Source organism: Leptonychotes weddellii, chromosome 1 (assembly GCF_054177405.1).
Source record: "Leptonychotes weddellii isolate Sample4059 chromosome 1, ASM5417740v2, whole genome shotgun sequence".
NCBI lineage: Eukaryota > Metazoa > Chordata > Mammalia > Carnivora > Phocidae > Leptonychotes > Leptonychotes weddellii.
In genome coordinates, this window is record NC_138369.1 from 22,026,235 (window position 1) to 22,043,204 (window position 16,970).

At 48.2% G+C, this 16,970-nt stretch overlaps 1 protein-coding gene across 7 annotated transcripts in view; it reads left to right on the forward strand.

The window, feature by feature from the left end:
* The window catches only part of FLNB (filamin B), a 142,516-nt gene that overhangs the window by 96,085 nt on the left and 29,461 nt on the right, over nucleotides 1–16,970 (forward strand). For 4 of the 7 annotated variants that reach the window (XM_081819475.1, XM_081819430.1, XM_081819435.1 and 1 more), the window contains exons 21-30: nucleotides 1,262–1,859; nucleotides 2,526–2,699; nucleotides 3,521–3,683; nucleotides 4,629–4,789; nucleotides 8,986–9,153; nucleotides 10,843–10,935; nucleotides 11,726–11,849; nucleotides 13,253–13,409; nucleotides 14,445–14,634; nucleotides 16,426–16,673. In XM_081819475.1, the coding sequence (XP_081675601.1) occupies nucleotides 1,262–1,859; nucleotides 2,526–2,699; nucleotides 3,521–3,683; nucleotides 4,629–4,789; nucleotides 8,986–9,153; nucleotides 10,843–10,935; nucleotides 11,726–11,849; nucleotides 13,253–13,409; nucleotides 14,445–14,634; nucleotides 16,426–16,673 (2,076 nt within the window). The remainder of the gene's footprint in view (nucleotides 1–1,261; nucleotides 1,860–2,525; nucleotides 2,700–3,520; nucleotides 3,684–4,628; nucleotides 4,790–8,985; nucleotides 9,154–10,842; nucleotides 10,936–11,725; nucleotides 11,850–13,252; nucleotides 13,410–14,444; nucleotides 14,635–16,425; nucleotides 16,674–16,970) is intronic. The other 3 variants (XM_081819461.1, XM_081819467.1, XM_081819453.1) reach the window with 1 other exon arrangement.

The following is a 16,970-nucleotide window of genomic DNA, read 5'->3' on the forward strand; positions in this document are numbered from 1 at the left end:
TGAGGGAGTCCTCTTCCCTGCGTTCTATCCCCTTCACTTGTTAGCATAATAACAGCACTCGCTTCACCGTGAGCCTGTAAGGGTGAGGTGAGAGCGAGCCGGTGGAGGCCTCAGCCCCGTGTCCGGCACGCAGGGTGAGCTCACCCTGCAGAAGCGATACAGCTCAATATCAAAATATATGAGCGTCATTATCATTTCTTCCTAGTATAGCCCCAAATCAAGGGTTTTAGAGTATTTTCTGTGGTCTGAACGACATGAATCCTATAAAACAGTCTTATTTGGTGAGTCAGAGATGAAAGCCCCATCCCCACCCTCTTGTAAAAGCAGTTTTGTTTATTCGTTTGGTTTTTAAATTTTTGTATTAGACTTTAGTTTTTTGTGGCTTTTTTAAAATATATTTTTAAAAAGATTTATTTATTTATTTCAGAGAGAGAGAACGAGCACAAGCAGGGGGAGCAGGAGAGAGAAGCAGGCTCCCTGCTGAGCAGGGAGCCCAATGCGGGGCTCGATCTCAGGACCCTGGGATCATGACCTGAGCTGAAGGCAGACACTTAACCGACTAAGCCACCCAGACACCCCTAGACTTTAGTTTTTTAGAGCAGTTTTAGGTTCATAGCAAAATGGAGAGGCGGGTACAGAGATTTCCCTCCTACCCCCTGTGCCTCCCCGTTACCACCATCCCCCAGCAGCACGGTGCATTTGTTCATACTGCTGAACCTGACTGACAGCCTGTTCACCCCAGATACATAGTTTACAGGAGGGTTCACTCGGGGTGCTATGCATTCTTTGGGTTTGGACAAATGTATCATGACACATACCCACCACTCTAGGGTCATGTTTTATTATGGGGAGTTTGTTGAGGGAGGTGTAGCTGTCAAAGCAACAGGGAGGTCCATAAAACCATCCTACGAGCATTCAGCCCCGAATGTGTTTGTGAGATGAGACGTCAGGTCTCCACCTCTGGCCCTGTGGTTCAGAAGTGGTGGGCACGGCAGGACGGGAAGTCACCCCCCATGATCCAGAGGACCACGCCTCTGTGCTGTGGCTTTCGGTGTTGACTGAGCTCACAGGCGTGTCTCCCTCTCGTAGCCGCTCGAAGCCTGGATTGCACTGTGGCTTTGGCTCGGTGTCGGTCTGACACGAGGTAGGCCCCAGGGAGAAGGGCCCCTCGAGTGAGAGGCAGCTCAGCGCTGAGTGCAGGCTGGGGTGGTAATTAGGGCTGGCCGAGGCAGAGTGTGACTTTTATTCTCTATTCAACCAGGTGAAGGCCCATGGTCCTGGCCTTGAAGGTGGTCTCGTGGGCAAGCCCGCTGAGTTCACCATCGACACCAAAGGAGCAGGCACTGGAGGTCTGGGCCTCACTGTGGAAGGTCCGTGCGAGGCCAAAATTGAATGTTCTGACAATGGTGATGGGACCTGCTCCGTCTCTTACCTGCCCACAAAGCCTGGGGAGTACTTTGTCAACATTCTCTTTGAAGAAGTCCACATACCTGGTTCTCCCTTCAAAGCCGACATTGAAATGCCTTTCGACCCCTCTAAAGTCGTGGCTTCAGGACCAGGTCTCCAGCATGGGAAGGTGGGCGAAGCCGGGCTTCTGAGTGTTGACTGTTCAGAAGCGGGGCCCGGGGCCCTGGGCCTGGAAGCCATCTCAGACTCGGGAGCAAAAGCCGAAGTCTGTATTGAAAACAACAAAGATGGCACCTACGCAGTGACCTACGTGCCCCTGACTGCCGGCATGTACACTCTGACCATGAAGTATGGCGGTGAGCTGGTGCCCCACTTCCCCGCCAGGGTCAAGGTGGAGCCCGCCGTGGACACCAGCAGGGTCAAAGTCTTTGGGCCAGGAATAGAAGGAAAAGGTGGGTTTCAGAAAAAAAAAAAGGGGTGGGGGGAGGTTGCAAAATAACTTGGGACTTAGGGGTCACCAGAGACTCAGAGCTGCAAACAGATATGCCCACGGGGGCCAGGTGGGGCATAAGAAAACACCCACCTGTGCTGTCGGTATCAGGAAGGGAGGGACCACAGCAGAGGGGGTGAGCACGTGGCATTTCTGCTGCCGACCCTCGCTTTGTTTCTCCAGGGGGAGCAGGGCCCCGCACTGCCTGCAGATGTTCCTATTTTTCTGGCAAAGCCAGAAATCTTGATTTTTACGTGGAAATTCAAGATCTTTCACTAATTGGAAAGGTTTAAAATGTTGTGCTCTTACCATACTTGCTGCAGAGTAGATCTGTCTTTTCCTTTTAACCTGTCCTAGAGCCCCACCTTTGTCCAAATAGTGTGCAAGGAGTCGTGTTGTCACAGGGTGGGGGCTTCCACAGGCCACCCGGGGAAGAAGCAGCTTTTGCAGGGTGGTGGCAGGGGGAGGTGGTCATTAATACTCTTGATTTGGAGAGTCAGAGAAAACAGCCGTCTGCTGTCCCTGAACTTAGACATAATGTACCTAAAGTGGCGAGAACTCTGGTTCTTGGATTTGGTCCGAGGTCCCGGGTATTCGTGACGTTCTCCTCTGTGTGATTGCTCCGCAGACGTGTTTCGAGAAGCCACCACCGACTTCACGGTCGATTCACGGCCCCTGACACAGGTGGGGGGCGACCACATCAAAGCCCACATTGCCAACCCCTCAGGGGCCTCTACTGAGTGCTTTGTCACAGACAATGCTGATGGGACCTACCAGGTAGAGTACACGCCCTTCGAGAAAGGTGAGTTGACTTCTTGGACATGACCATCATTCAGAGCTATGCTGGGCCATTTCCTTTGGTGACTGGAGCTCACTCCTGCCCTATGTGTCTAGCCTGTCTCAGCAGAAGCACGGACAGAGTGACAGGGACATGAGGAAATCTTCCCCAGCAGAGCCACTGCGCGCTCAGTGCCTGAAGTGCTGGCCCTGGTGTGTGACATCTGGGCCAGGGTTAGCCTCAGGCTCCTCTGAGCAGCTTATGGCTGATGTCTTGGCATAGTGCCCATTTGTATCTTTTTTTTGACATAATTACTTTCTTGAATATTAGCAATTACTTAAAAATTTGATAAATCATGAAAGGATAAAGAGAAAAATAAAAGCACCATATATTCTCATTACCTGGTTATATGATTCCTATAAATATTCTGGTATAGGTATATTCAGTCTCTTTAGGTAGATGCATGTATATTCTATTTCATGGATTTCCTTTTATCTCTTGGCTAATGACTGGAGGAAGTTTTTTCCAAAACAGGATGGTGCATTTAAGATGACTTAACTTGAATACAGACTTAGTGATACTTGCTTGGGGGAGAAGCCTTGCGTGTTGTGTATGTGTTGGGGATGGAGGGCTATGTGGCTGCCAGATGAACAGAAAGCATAAATAGCTATATTTTTAAAAAATCAGATCATACCAATATTGTACTATTTCTTTAACCTGCTTGTTTCCAATAACATGGGCCAGCGGATAGATGTGAGTGCTGGATGAAATTCTGTAGGAGGGACTTATTTCCCACAAGTAGATGACTCCTGTGCAAATATGTTTCTGCTTGTCATTTTGAACAGGTCTCCACGTAGTGGAGGTGACATACGATGATGTACCCATCCCACATAGTCCCTTCAAAGTGGCTGTAACCGAAGGCTGCCAGCCCTCTCGGGTTCAAGCCCAAGGACCAGGATTGAAAGAGGCCTTTACCAACAAACCCAATGTCTTCACCGTGGTTACCAGGTGAGCAAGGCCCTGGGATCTGTGTGTTGACTCTAAAAGGAGTAGCCCTGGGTAGTTTGTTTGTTTATTAATTTATTTTCTGCCTTCTTGCATTCTTTTTTCTTTTTTATTCAAATCTAATGAATTAACATCTAGTGTATTACTAGTTTCAGAGGTAGAGGTCAGTGACTCACCAGTCTTATATAGTACCCAGTGCTCATTACATCATATGCCCTCCTTAATGTCCATAACTAAAGGGGTCTTTTTTTTTTTTTTTAAGATTTTACTTATTTATTTGAGAGAGAGAGAGAGAGCGTTGTGCGCACACGAGTGGGGGGAGGGGCAGAGGGAGAAGCAGACTCCCTGCTCAGCGGGGCTGATGGCTTAATGCAGGGCTCAATCCCAGGACCCTGGGATCATGAACCCCAGCCAAAGGCAGACATTTAACCGACTGAGCCACCCTGGCGCCCCTCTAAAGGAGTTCTATGGGTATATTCTACATGTGTGTCCTAGTCTCCCAACTTTTGAGAGGCCTTTTTTTTTTCATGGTATATGAGGCATTTTCTTTTGTAGAGACTTATGCTACAGAGAGAGGCCAAGTATATTCTCAAAAAGTACCAGAAAGCCCTTGGTTATTGTCCTAATGTTGCTGAGCAAACCAGAACTAGATGGCAGCTCCTTAACTAGATAATGCAGAAACATACAGTCCATTTCCTAGTTAAGTGAAATATTAGAAGTTGTCCTACTAGAATTGGTCACAGATGCAATTAGATGTGAAAAACCAGTGAAGGATAAGCATTGGAAAGGGGGGATCAGAGCTGTCTGTATATTACATTGTTGAGAAATTTTCAGTAGTTGAGTCAGATTGGCTAACTGGGATTGTTGATAGATTTTAAATAATTCTGGCAATAAGCAGACTAGCATGAACCGCTAGTACCACTTCCCTCTTTTTTCCACCCTTTCCAGAGGGGCAGGCATTGGTGGGCTCGGCATAACTGTTGAGGGACCGTCAGAGTCGAAGATCAACTGCAGAGACAACAAAGATGGAAGCTGTAGTGCTGAGTACATCCCCTTTGCTCCAGGGGACTATGACGTTAACATCACATATGGAGGAGCCCACATCCCTGGTAAGCGATCCTGCAGAAAGGTACCCAAAGAATAACGATTTGGCATGAAAGCAGGTTTCATCTTGCTTATCTCTGAGTGGGAAAGAGAGTCTGAGATTTGCAGTCGGTGCAAAGGGAGAACTTTCCTTATGGCTGTATCTCCAAGAATATCCCAGCTTCCAGTAGGACCGGTAACCTGGCAAAACGCATTGGCTTGGCATTTTGACTGGAAATCATTCATGTGTTGGAGGACCCAGTTCTTAATTTAAGGGAAAACTGATTTTTTTTTTTTTTTTTTTTTTACAAAGGTGAAAATCTCCACTTTATTCTGTGGTTGGTTCTTCTTCACCTTATACATGTTTTCTTATTTTCTGCTTTTCATGGACAGTCCTGGTAGCCGAAAGAGACCCACAAACTCAAATTCTTATTTATTAATTTCTTTTCTAGTTCATGATGTAGTATATACACTTGCTGTAAAGCAGAGTTTGTCAGGTGCCTGGCTGGCTCAGTCAGTGGAGTGCGCAACTCTTGATCTCGGGGTTGCGTGTTTGAGCCCCACATTGGGCGTAGGGATTACATAAAAAAAATCAGATTTTTAAAAAAAACAAAAACAAGGTTTGTCATCCTCAGCACCATTGACATTTTGGGTGGGGTAATTCTTTGTTGTTGTGGGGAGGGGGGCTATCCTGTGCTTTGTAGGGTATTTAGTAGCATTCCACCACCCCTACCCACCTTCATTTTGGGACAACCAAAAATGTCTCTAGATACTGCCAAGTGTCCACTCGGGGACAAAATCACCTATAGTTGAGAACCACTGCTATATATGATTGGAACAATGAGAAATATGACTTCAGTAACGAAGGGCCCTCCGACTTTCATGCTCCAGGGGGAAGAATCTCCATATTCTGGTTGTGTTTAATGAAATGGTTGCCATTCAGCAGCACACATCTAGATGGGTAGATGACTGTGGTATAGTGTGGAGACAAGGACCCCGGGGGCTGGGGCGCCTGGGTGGCTCAGATGGTTAAGCGTCTGCCTTCGGCTCGGGTCATGATCCCAGGGTCCTGGGATCGAGCCCTGCATTGGGCTCCCTGCTCGGCGGGGAGCCTGCTCCTACCTCTCCCTCTCCTCCCAACTCCGGCTCTCTCTCACTATCTGTGTCTCTCTCTCAAATAAAATAAAATCTTAAAAAAAAAAAGACCCCGGGGGCCGCCACTGAGTCAGCCTATGCCTGTCTTGGGTATGGTGAGAAAGGGCAGAACCCCACCCCAAGACTCCTGGGGCAGGAAGAGCCTCGGATGGGTCAGGGTTATTCTTGCCCTGAAAGCCGTAAGCCAGGATAAGACTAAGGGAGAAGGAACAGACTTGAGGAGCTTGCTTTTGGGTTTCTGGATTGATTCCCAAAAGCTGGAGTGTGCATTGACCAAACACTGCGAATCTGTAGACATTTCCTCCTTATTACATGCACATGTGCACACAGACTCACTCTTCCCCTCACATTGGTCAGAAAGCACAGACATTCAGCTCAAATTAATGCCACTCAGATACTCATTTAAGCCTTAATTTTATGAAGGCTTAGATTTTCTTAGAAGGCTTTCTTTAAGTTTAAGAAAAACTAAATTGGTAAATTTCTTCTCAAACTTGTCTTTGCAGCTGATCATAGATTTTTAAATCCCTGTCAGCACCAGGCAAGGGGAATTCAGCCATGGACAAGACAGTCAAAGCTCTTGTGCTCTGGGAACTTCCTGTCTGGTGTTTATGCAGCTTCTCGTGATTACTGCTACCAAGAAAGAACAGGGCGCAGTGACAGAGGACAGAGCCATGGGTATTGGGGGAGCTTGGCAGTTTCGAAGTGGGAGGGACGGGAGAGGAGAGTGCAGAGAACAGGTGGAAGGCCGTTGTCAGGAGAGATGACGTCGTAGCTCCAAGGAGGCAGGTGCAGTGGAGAAGAGCCTCTCCTGGTCATGGATACAACAACACTGTTCCGACTTCAATGGGAAGGTCTGGCTGATGCTTTCAGCTTTGGAAGTCCCCTCGCAGAAGAGGGTGAGGGTTTGGGCCCCCATGGATGACCCAGGAGCATGAAGCAGGTGGCCATCTTTGAGAATTACAATAAAAAGAGACCCATTTGGGCTTTTCTCATCAGAGGTAGACGGTACATCCTTATGTTTCAGATATCTGTTGCCGCTCAGAGCTTCTTCCAGCTCCAGGCCCTTCTCCAGGCAGATATTTAGTAAAGTGTTGGTTGGTTGTCTTAGTGTTGGGCTTCTTAGTAAGCTAACTCATGAGGCGTTGCTATGAAACATTCAGCAACCTGCTGGCTTCTCATTTGCTTTCATGGGCATTTTCATTGGTTAAACATTAGTCCAGTGTTTCCTGGCCTGGTGCAAACCCCTAGTGGGGTTATTTTTGACCAGGTATGCTGTCCTCCCCACTGTGGCATATTGGTTTCCCCTGGTGGGTCAGCTGTGGTCAGCTGGTGGTGGCTTTTAGATCAACTGGATCCACTGGGAAAAAGTGCATCAGGAAGAAGAGCTGCTGTGGCTGGTTTTCGATGTCTGCCTGGGGCACGGAACGGGGCGACAGGGAACGCTTGGTATCTGCCACCGTGGGTCTAAAGTTTTCTTGTCAGTTCTTGGCTGTCCTCATGCTACGTATTCAGACCCCTTCCAGTAGAAGCTCTGACTTGGAGATTGGCCTCAGAGGTAGTCCATCGCCATCACCTGCTGACACTGAAATTCTCAACCGTTTCTCTATGAAATGAAGCTCCCTTTTGTTTCCCTAAACCCCAGCCTGGAGGGTGATGTTTGTCTTTGCCAGGGTCAGCCATTTATTTCAGTTAGCTGAAAAATTTGATGCCATTGAAACCCAGCTATCGTTAAAAAAACCAAGGCCTCTGTTCTTTGTGTGATCTTTTAATTTACCACCGTATTCTACAACAGATAAATTTGGGGGGATGCAAAGCAGAAGACACCGGAGTTTGTGTAGCGGTTAGAAGTTGTTGATTTTGCCAGCCTCCTTGGGAGCACAAGGACTCCTGTGCACAGCAGGAGGTGCATGTCGCCCCTTGGTGATGGACTTGGTAGCCCGAGGAGGCATGATGCCAGGGACACTGGGGCTCCGGTCTCTGGCTCACCTCTGCAGAGGTCTTACTTAGTCCCCATTGGTGGGGGAATCCCATGAGGGACCCTGGCCCAGCCCTAGTTTTTCTCTTCAGTGCTTCTCTTGCAAATCCTGATCACACAGCATTTTCTTTTTCCTTGGTCTTTTTTTTTTTTAAGATTTTATTTATTTATTTGCGAGAGAGGGAAGGAGAAGACACACAGAGGGAGATGGAGCAGCGGAGCCCACTGCGGGACTTGATCCCAGGACCCTGGGATCATGACCTGAGCTGAAGGCAGACGTTTAACCGGCTGAGCCACCCAGGTGTCCCTGTTTCCTTGGTCTTTAAAACCAATACCTTCAAAGAGTCGGAGGCCCCCAGTGTCTCCTGTGGGGTCAGCCATGTGGGAGGACCACAGCTGACAGGGAGAAAGCAAGGCTTCACCCAATGGCCAGGGAACCAAGTAGGCCATTCATGGTGGGAAGGTGTGGGCTACATTGTAGGGTAAGGACTCCGGGAAGCCCTCAGGAGCCGTTTGTGGAGAGGATATTAGATGTGGGCTGGAAGGCCTCCCTACCTCTGCAGCCCTCTGCACTCCTTCCTCCCACCCCTCAGCGTCCTCCTTCGGCATCTTCAACAGCCTGTCTTCTCCCTCGCCTCCAGGCCTCTGCACGCACCCGTCACTGTGCTTGAAGCCCCTCTCCATCTGCTTCCCTGGGTGCTATCTCCTCACTCTCTGGTCTCAGCTTAGCTGTCCCTGGAAAGTTCCTCTGGCCTCCTGAAGACGAGATTCGTTGCCTTCTAAGTGTTCCACCAATGCTTGTACATGTCCCCAGCATCTGTTATTACATGTGATGCCATAGCTCCTTGTTTGCCTTACCCTTCTCCCAGCACTGTGGGTTCCTACAGGGCCATTAAGCACTCTGGGCCCAGCACGCGGCAGGCACGATGCCTGCACGTTGTGGGTGCACGTGGGAGCACACACAGCAAGGTAGGAGGCCCTGACTGAGGTCCAAACAGTGGAGGGCCCCTGGGGTGCAGTTCTGGGTGCACACGAGGCAGGTCACCTGTCACTAAGTGAGCCGTGCTTAGAATCCTGTGACTTCTTTTCCAGGTAGTCCCTTCAGAGTTCCCGTGAAGGATGTCGTGGACCCGAGCAAGGTCAAGGTTGCTGGCCCCGGGCTGGGCTCTGGTGTCCGAGCCCGCATCTTACAGTCCTTCACAGTGGACAGCAGCAAGGCTGGCCTGGCCCCTCTGGAAGTGAGGGTCCTGGGCCCACGAGGTGAGTGTGCATCCTGCCTTCCTGCCAGCATTCTCCTGCCCCAGGTGAGGGCAGCCGTGACCCGGCGGGCACTTGACTTTGGAGTTTGGTTGTGAACTTAAAATTGAATTTCCTAAATTACTTTATTGCTCCATATTCTAGCTAAACAGGAGAAGCTCCTGCTTTTATTTATTTTTAAAAGATTTTATTTATATATTTTGAGAGAGAAAGTGCACCCAGGCTCACGTGTGCACATTTGTGAGTGGGGGGAAGGGCAGAGGGAGAGAGAGAACCTCAAGCAGACTCCCTGCTGAGCACGGAACCCGCTGAGGGGCTCATTCTCATGACCCTGAGATTAAGACCTGAGCCGAAATCAAGAGTCAGATGCTTAACCGACTGAGCCACCAAGGCACCCCGAAACTCTTGCTTTAAAAAGCAGGCAGATCTCTTATTTCTCTAGTGTTCTTTCCCCCATTTAATAATATGGCTCTAAGTGAGTTTTTAAATTTTTTTTTTTTTAAAGATTTTATTTATTTATTTGACAGAGAGAGACACAGCAAGAGAGGGAACACAAGCAGGGGGAGTGGGAGAAGCAGGCTTCCTGCAGAGCAGGGAGCCTGATGCGGGACTCGATCCCAGGACCCCGGGATCATGACCTGAGCCGAAGGCAGACGCTTAACAACTGAGCCATCCAGGCGCCCTGACTTTTTAAATCTTTATTTTTCTTTCTTTCTTTTTTTTTAACAGAATCTTTTTTTTTTTTTTTTAAGATTTTATTTATTTTTCAACGGAGAGAGAGACAGCGAGAGAGGGAACACAGGCAGGGGGAGTGGGAGAGGGAGAAGCAGGCTTCCCGCTGAGCAGCGAGCCTGATGTGGGGCTCGATCCCAGGACCCTGGGACCATGACCTGAGCTGAAGGCAGACGCTTAACGACTGAGCCACCCAGGCGCCCAAATTTTTATTTTTCTTAAGTAGTGAGATGAAGCAAGTAGTATTTGGGCTCTCACATGTATGTCTCAACATTGGTGAGGTGACTGGGGTTGGTCTGGAATTTGGGTGGACGATGGGTTTGGAGGTGATAACTCTCTTTGAGGTGCCTTGGTGCCCATGTGGAACACACCCCAAATATCTGGAAATGACAGATATGCAGCCCATATGACACATGGCTTTGTCATTGTCCCAACTTCCTGGAGGGAGAGGGTCTCTTGGGGATGGCCTTTGTCGACAATTTGGCCTGCCCTGTTGGCAGCCTGGAACTGGGGTTTGGTTTGACTAGCAGGCCATTTTGGGACAAAGCCCTGAAGTGCATTGAAATTTACCTTATTTGGTAGGCAATCACATTTCCTCTTCCGGCATTGAAAATGTGCCATTCTCTCCCTAATTTCTTAAATTATCTGGATGTTTCCCTAGTGATGTCTTCGTGGCTTTACAGAAGTGGCAAATGGGGGCTTCCTTCTTTGAAGAGGAACTTTCTACTTAATGGGGTTCAGCAGGAGGTTATGCCCTTTGAAGCTCAGGGCAGATGTGGTTTGAGGGAAATGAGGTCATGGGGCTGGAATCTGATTCTGCATAGTTACTGAGTTTTAGGACCTGTGTGTGTGTGTGTGTGAGAGAAAGAGAGAGGGAGGGAGGGAGGGCGGCTTTACTTAGCTATCTACCTCTATTTTATTATTATGGAGGACTCGGAAGTAACCGCCTTTTAATTTTAGCTGATGAGACGGATTCCCAGTCATGGCGCAGCCCCTTGAAAGCCATTTCAGAGTTCTTTAAAGGTGACCCGAAGGGTGACTTTACGGAGACAGGTTTGCAATTTCCTATTGGCTGCTGCTCTAATTTATGTGACCTGAATGCCTCTTGCTGGCCTCACCCCTGAAATTCCCTTGTTCCTGCCTCACCTGCTTTGCTTAATCAGTATGCCGTGCTTTGCTTAACCTATCCTGCAGTTGACCCATCCTTGATGCTCAAGTTCAGAAGCAGGATCTGGAATCTACCAACCCAATGCATGCCTTGATTATGCTTTAACACATTCTTTAACCGTCCCCTGCAGGCATCACTTTGAAGAGTCCCCTCCACCCCATGAGATTGGCACCCTCCCCTGCCCTGCACCTACACCCAGCCTGCTGGTGCCATAGTGGTCTGTGCTCAACGGTGGCCATAAGTTTGATTGGCCAGCCCCCCATCGGTTAACTTTTGCTGTTCAGAGTGGTGGACTCTTTGGCCCTTCCTCAGCTATAAAGTAAAATTGCCACATCCCAAGCATGCCTCACCAGCTTGAAAGGGGATAGCATGCCTGCAACACGTGTCTTCACACAAGCAAGGGCAGTCTCCTTAATTATACTCAAGGGCTGACAGAGTGTACTTTAGCCAACAGAAAGCTAAAGGTGTTTCTTGGGGTCATTTCTGCAACCATGAATTAGGGATCCTGTCTCCTGTGATTTCTCGGGCCTCTGATTATGGGCTGCCTACCTTTATGTTTCTCATCAGTGGAAGACAATAGCTCTTGGGATTGAATGTGCTCCTGTTTCAAACTCAGCCCAGGGTGGAGTGAAGGAGAGTCTAAGCAGTTCTCAGACCTCTCATTTCTGTTCTCAGGCCTGGTGGAGCCGGTGAACATAGTGGACAATGGGGATGGCACACATACAGTGACCTACACCCCATCCCAGGAGGGGCCTTACATGGTCTCAGTTAAATATGCTGATGAAGAGATCCCTCGTAGGTAAGCTCCTGACAAACCAGCCTGAAGCCCACCCCTCTGTGGGATTGACCAGCACTGTCCTGGTGATCTGTTTATCCATTCATTTATCCATCTGTCCACCCACCCAGCAATCCACCCACCCATCCATCCATCCATCCATCTACCCATCCACCTACCCATGCATCCACCTATCCGTCTATCCAACCATCCATCCATCCAACCACCACCCACCCACCCATCCACCCACCCACCCACCCATCTGTCTACCCATCCATCCACCCATCCATCTACCCATCCATTTTCCTCATCAGCAGGTATCAATGAGAACCTGCATGCTATCTGTGCCCAGGTGTTACAACACACTAGCCTTGATATCTGTGGCTGCTCCTCTCTTGGTATCCTGTATCCCCCTACTTTGTTCCTTTTGGCCATCTTTAATTTAAAGATGAGCTGAAATGAAGGAGTTGGGAATCTTTGGAGAAACAAGGAATGTGTTAGTTCATCAAAGTCTTCTTTCTGGTGACCTTACAAGTAGTTCTTTGATTAGGGTGAAGATTTTTACTTTTTTACTCTTTACTTGAAGATTTGGTTGACAATAGTGTTCCCAGAGGGTATTGGATAGAAGCCTCGTTACTCATTCATATTAATATGAAATGTTGCATATGCTCTTCCCTCTGTCAGAACAGCCTCCAAAGGGTTCTTTTCATACACCTTAAGATGAAAAAAATTGACCCATACACCTAATATGTATTTTTTTTTTATTTTTTAAATTTTTTTTAAAGATTTTATTTATTTATTTGACAGAGAGAGACACAGTGAGAGAGGGAACACAAGCAGGGGGAGTGGGTGAGGGAGAAGCAGGCTTCCTGTGGAGCAGAGAGCTCGATGCAGGGCTCGATCCCAGGACTCTGGGATCATGACCTGAGCTGAAGGCAGACACTTAACAACTGAGCCACCCAGGTGCCCCTCTAATATGTATTTTATATAGAGATATACATATAGCTCTAGGTATGTAGAAATATATAAATTACATTTATGTATTACTTTGCTAATAGGTAGTTCACCATCTAAAGCGTACTAAAAATAGAAAAGAAGAGGATAAGATATTAATTTTATTATTCCAACATTGTTTCCTAATTCCAATATTCCGTTCCCATCTTGGTGACCATTTTCTTAGCCTAACAAAAGTAAGTTAACTGTGTCTCCCAAACCAAGTTGGGGATTAGTGTGTATCCCATGAAATACACTCAGGGAAAGCATACGATGGTTACGTGCGTGTAAATTTCTGCTAGATTTAAGGTATGTAAGGCACTCGCTGTTTGTCTGCTATAGAAATCCGCCCTCTCTGAGCCCAGTCTCTTTGTGTAAGGGAGATCAGATGTAGCTGGGTTGACGGTATCGACACTTTGTATGTGTCTTTCAAGTCCCTTCAAGGTCAAGGTCCTTCCCACATACGATGCCAGCAAAGTGACTGCCAGTGGCCCCGGCCTCAGTTCCTATGGTGTGCCTGCCAGTCTGCCCGTGGAGTTTGCAATTGATGCCAGAGATGCTGGGGAAGGCCTGCTTGCTGTTCAGATCACGGTAACTTTGAGTTTTTTTCTTGAGTCAAATATGATTAATGAAGACCTAACTTCCTGGCAAGGGATAAGGACAAGGTTTTAATAACCAATTTCTGGCCTGATGCAAATGTTTGATGGATTTTTTTCCCACCAGAGAGTCGGTAATTGTGCAAGAGAACAGACATGCTTGCCTGAGTGAGAGGTCTGAAGGTGTAGCTCCAAGTACCGCGTTTGGATGAATCTCATGTACTTTGATCTCTATTCTATCCATTCCTCTGCTTTTGTTTTAAAATGTTTTAAATTCCTCATCAGATTAGTTAAGACTAGGTTGCGCTGCATATCACAACAGCCCCTCAAATAAGACTGGCTCCAACACATGGGATTATTCTCTCTGGTTAAGGAAGCCCAGAGGCGAGCCGCCTGGGTGCTGTGTGGCTCTGCAGGGAAGCCAGCTCCATCTGTATGCTCCTCGGTCCTAGCGTGTGGCTTCTGTCCTGAGGTCTCCTCGTGGACCATGAGCAGATGCACCTGGCAGGCCACAAGGAGGAGGAAAGGCAGAAGGGAAAAGGGGGACCTTCAGCTCAATCAGTAATCTCGAGCCGCTCTGTGTGACTCCCACTTCCCTCTCCTTTACTGGAACTTTGTCACAAGTCCCATGGCCATACCTAGCAGCAGAGTTTGCTAGCAAGTGGGAGCAGTGCACCCAGCCAACAATTAGGAGCCTTTAACTAAAGAGAAGAGAGAGAGTGGATGTGGTGATGCAGGACCAGGAACCTCAGTCCCCTCATCTCCCTACATTTCATTGGGTCCGGAGCTGAATCAGCTCTTGTTCACTTGACCGTAAAATTCCTAAAAATTGACCATGTCCATATGGTGTGACCTTCTCCCCTCCCTGCCTCCCCCCCAAAAAAGATGATAATTAAGATTATATTAAGCCATTAATTCTGTCTCCTGAATAGAGGCACCAGTTAATAAGCAAAATGTGTCTCGGTTTCCCATGACTGGTTTCTACATCTTGATGACAACATCCTAAATAGCATTTCTCTGTGATTCACAGGACCAAGAGGGAAAACCCAAAAGAGCCATTGTCCACGACAATGAGGATGGCACGTACGCCGTCACCTACATCCCTGACAAGACTGGACGCTATATGATTGGGGTCACCTATGGGGGGGATGACATCCCATTGTCCCCCTACCGCATCCGGGCCACACAGACGGGAGATGCCAGCAAGTGCCTGGCCACCGGTGAGTGTGGGCTTTGGGGTCAGAAAGCCAGGGGCTAACCCTTCTCTGCCACTCAGTGGCTGTGTGATGATTAGGGCAAGATGCTCAACCACTCTGAGCTTCAGTCATACTTAGATGGAAGATCTTTCTGAGAACATTTGAATTCAAGAAACTCTTCTCAGGATCAGAGACTGTTTCACAGGGTTATTGCAAAGATTAGATGAGGTCAGGCATGAGAAATGCTTAGCACAGTGCCAGGCACAGGGAAGCTATTATTATGTTACTTTTGAAGTGGCTGCCTTTGTTAAGATCTCTGCTGTGGTGGTAGATCCCATGAAAAGCTGCAAATGTATGCCTTTCCTGAGTAGATGGTTTAATTACTCAAGATTTTATTCAAGAGCATTTCAGGTCAACATTAGAGAAACGCATTCAAGGATCTAGGTTTTTCCTTAGTACTCGAGACTATGCCTACAACTCTCAGAATATCTCCAGAAATATTTGAACATCACACTTCCTTCAGTTTCTGAGACATGACTAAGCCCGTCACGGGCCCATCCGTTTCTAAGAACAGCTCTTGTTATTCTGATGCTATTCCAGCAGATGCCAAAACATGAATCCCCATCTCTGAAATGAAACAGATTTGTTTCTCTTTAAATTAAACATAGGTCCACCCTGGATGTGTTCTATTTCTCATATCTTGTTCTGAATGGAGGAAAAACTTTTGGCTTTCAGAGCAAGTTGTAAATTGCTCAGCTTGGCCAGTTTGGGGCTCAAACATTGAGAAATTTTGAACCACCGGCCAATACTATCCACCACCTCCTAGGTCTGTACTATCTGCCAGGAACAATTAAATTGCCTTTACTAACCTGCGGGCATGATAATACCGGGCAGGGACTTACTCCTTGCTCTCCAGGCCCTATTCCCTCTCTTGCTGGGGCAGAATGCTGAGCAGGATACTCTCTCAGCCTGGGGGCTCCTGGAGGCCACAGTTCTCTGTCTGTCCTTCAGAAGGGCCTTCCACAGGCTGGCCCCAGGCTCCCTTCTACTACTCCCACTCTGAACAGCATGTTCTTAGCACTCCCTATTGCTTCTACACACTTTGCTCTTTTTTTTTTGCCAATATGCTTTTGGTTCACTTGTCTGCACTCCCTGATGTGTGGATCCTGTGTAAAGGGTGCCCCCAGTCAGACAGACTGTTCAGCATTCAGGGACAGAGGTGGTAAGTCTCCCCTAGCCAACTGTACCTGTGCTTCAGAATTCAGCCATTCCCCTTTTCTCAAAAAGCCCTCCATCAAGGTGGCAATGCTGGGATACAAATTCCTAGAATTTCCTTCATGGAGCTGTTCCACGAGACATTTCTCTGAAGCACGGCTGATGCTTTTCTCTGTACCTGAGTGTTCCCACAGCACATCGAGCTGTGGTTCTTGGTGCCTGGCCTGCCTGTTAGATTATGAACATGTCCACAGCAGAGACTGTGTTTGGTTCACTCTTGTGTGTACCTGGCCCTCAAGGAAATGCCCACTGTGTGTTTGCTTAGGGAAGTTGACCATCATCCTCAGACCCTTGAATGCCGGCAAGCCGGGTCCGACACGTGGTTGACACTCAGAGCTTGTTTCCTAAGTAAGGGATGGAGCAGCCCCGGGAGCAGCACTTTCCCCCCGGGGATCTCCGGGACCGCCATGTGTGTGGCGGTTGTCAGAGGTCTGGCGTTGACAGATGCAGACCGCACCAGCGTGTGCTTCGTGCTGGGGCCCCCGGGGCGGTTGTCCGAGGCTGGAGCTTCCATTCTCTTCTCCTGAATTTGTTCTCCAGGTCCTGGAATTGCCTCCACCGTGAAAACCGGCGAGGAAGTGGGCTTTGTGGTGGATGCCAAGACTGCTGGGAAAGGGAAGGTGACCTGCACGGTTCTGACCCCCGACGGCACTGAGGCTGAGGCCGACGTCATCGAGAATGAGGATGGCACCTATGACATCTTCTACACGGCCGCCAAGCCGGGCACCTATGTCATCTACGTGCGCTTTGGCGGCGTCGATATTCCCAACAGCCCCTTCACGGTCATGGTAAGGAAAATTCCTTCCCTAGAGCGCTCTGGTATGACAGAAACCGTACAGCTGCCATCTGTTAAATCCTGGCTAGAACATCCCCTCCCACTTTTTTTTTTTCCTTTAAAAATTTTTTCTTAAGCAGTCATGACCTTGTAGAGTGCTAGAGTAATCTCTAGAAATCCAGAGACTCTTGGCTGTTAGTGTTTTTAAGGAATCTTACTGGCCATCGAAGTATCCGTCAGGCTAAGGGTCTTAAGCAATGTCCTGGCCAAAGCCCAGTTCAGAAAGATACACTCGGACCAAAAAATGTGT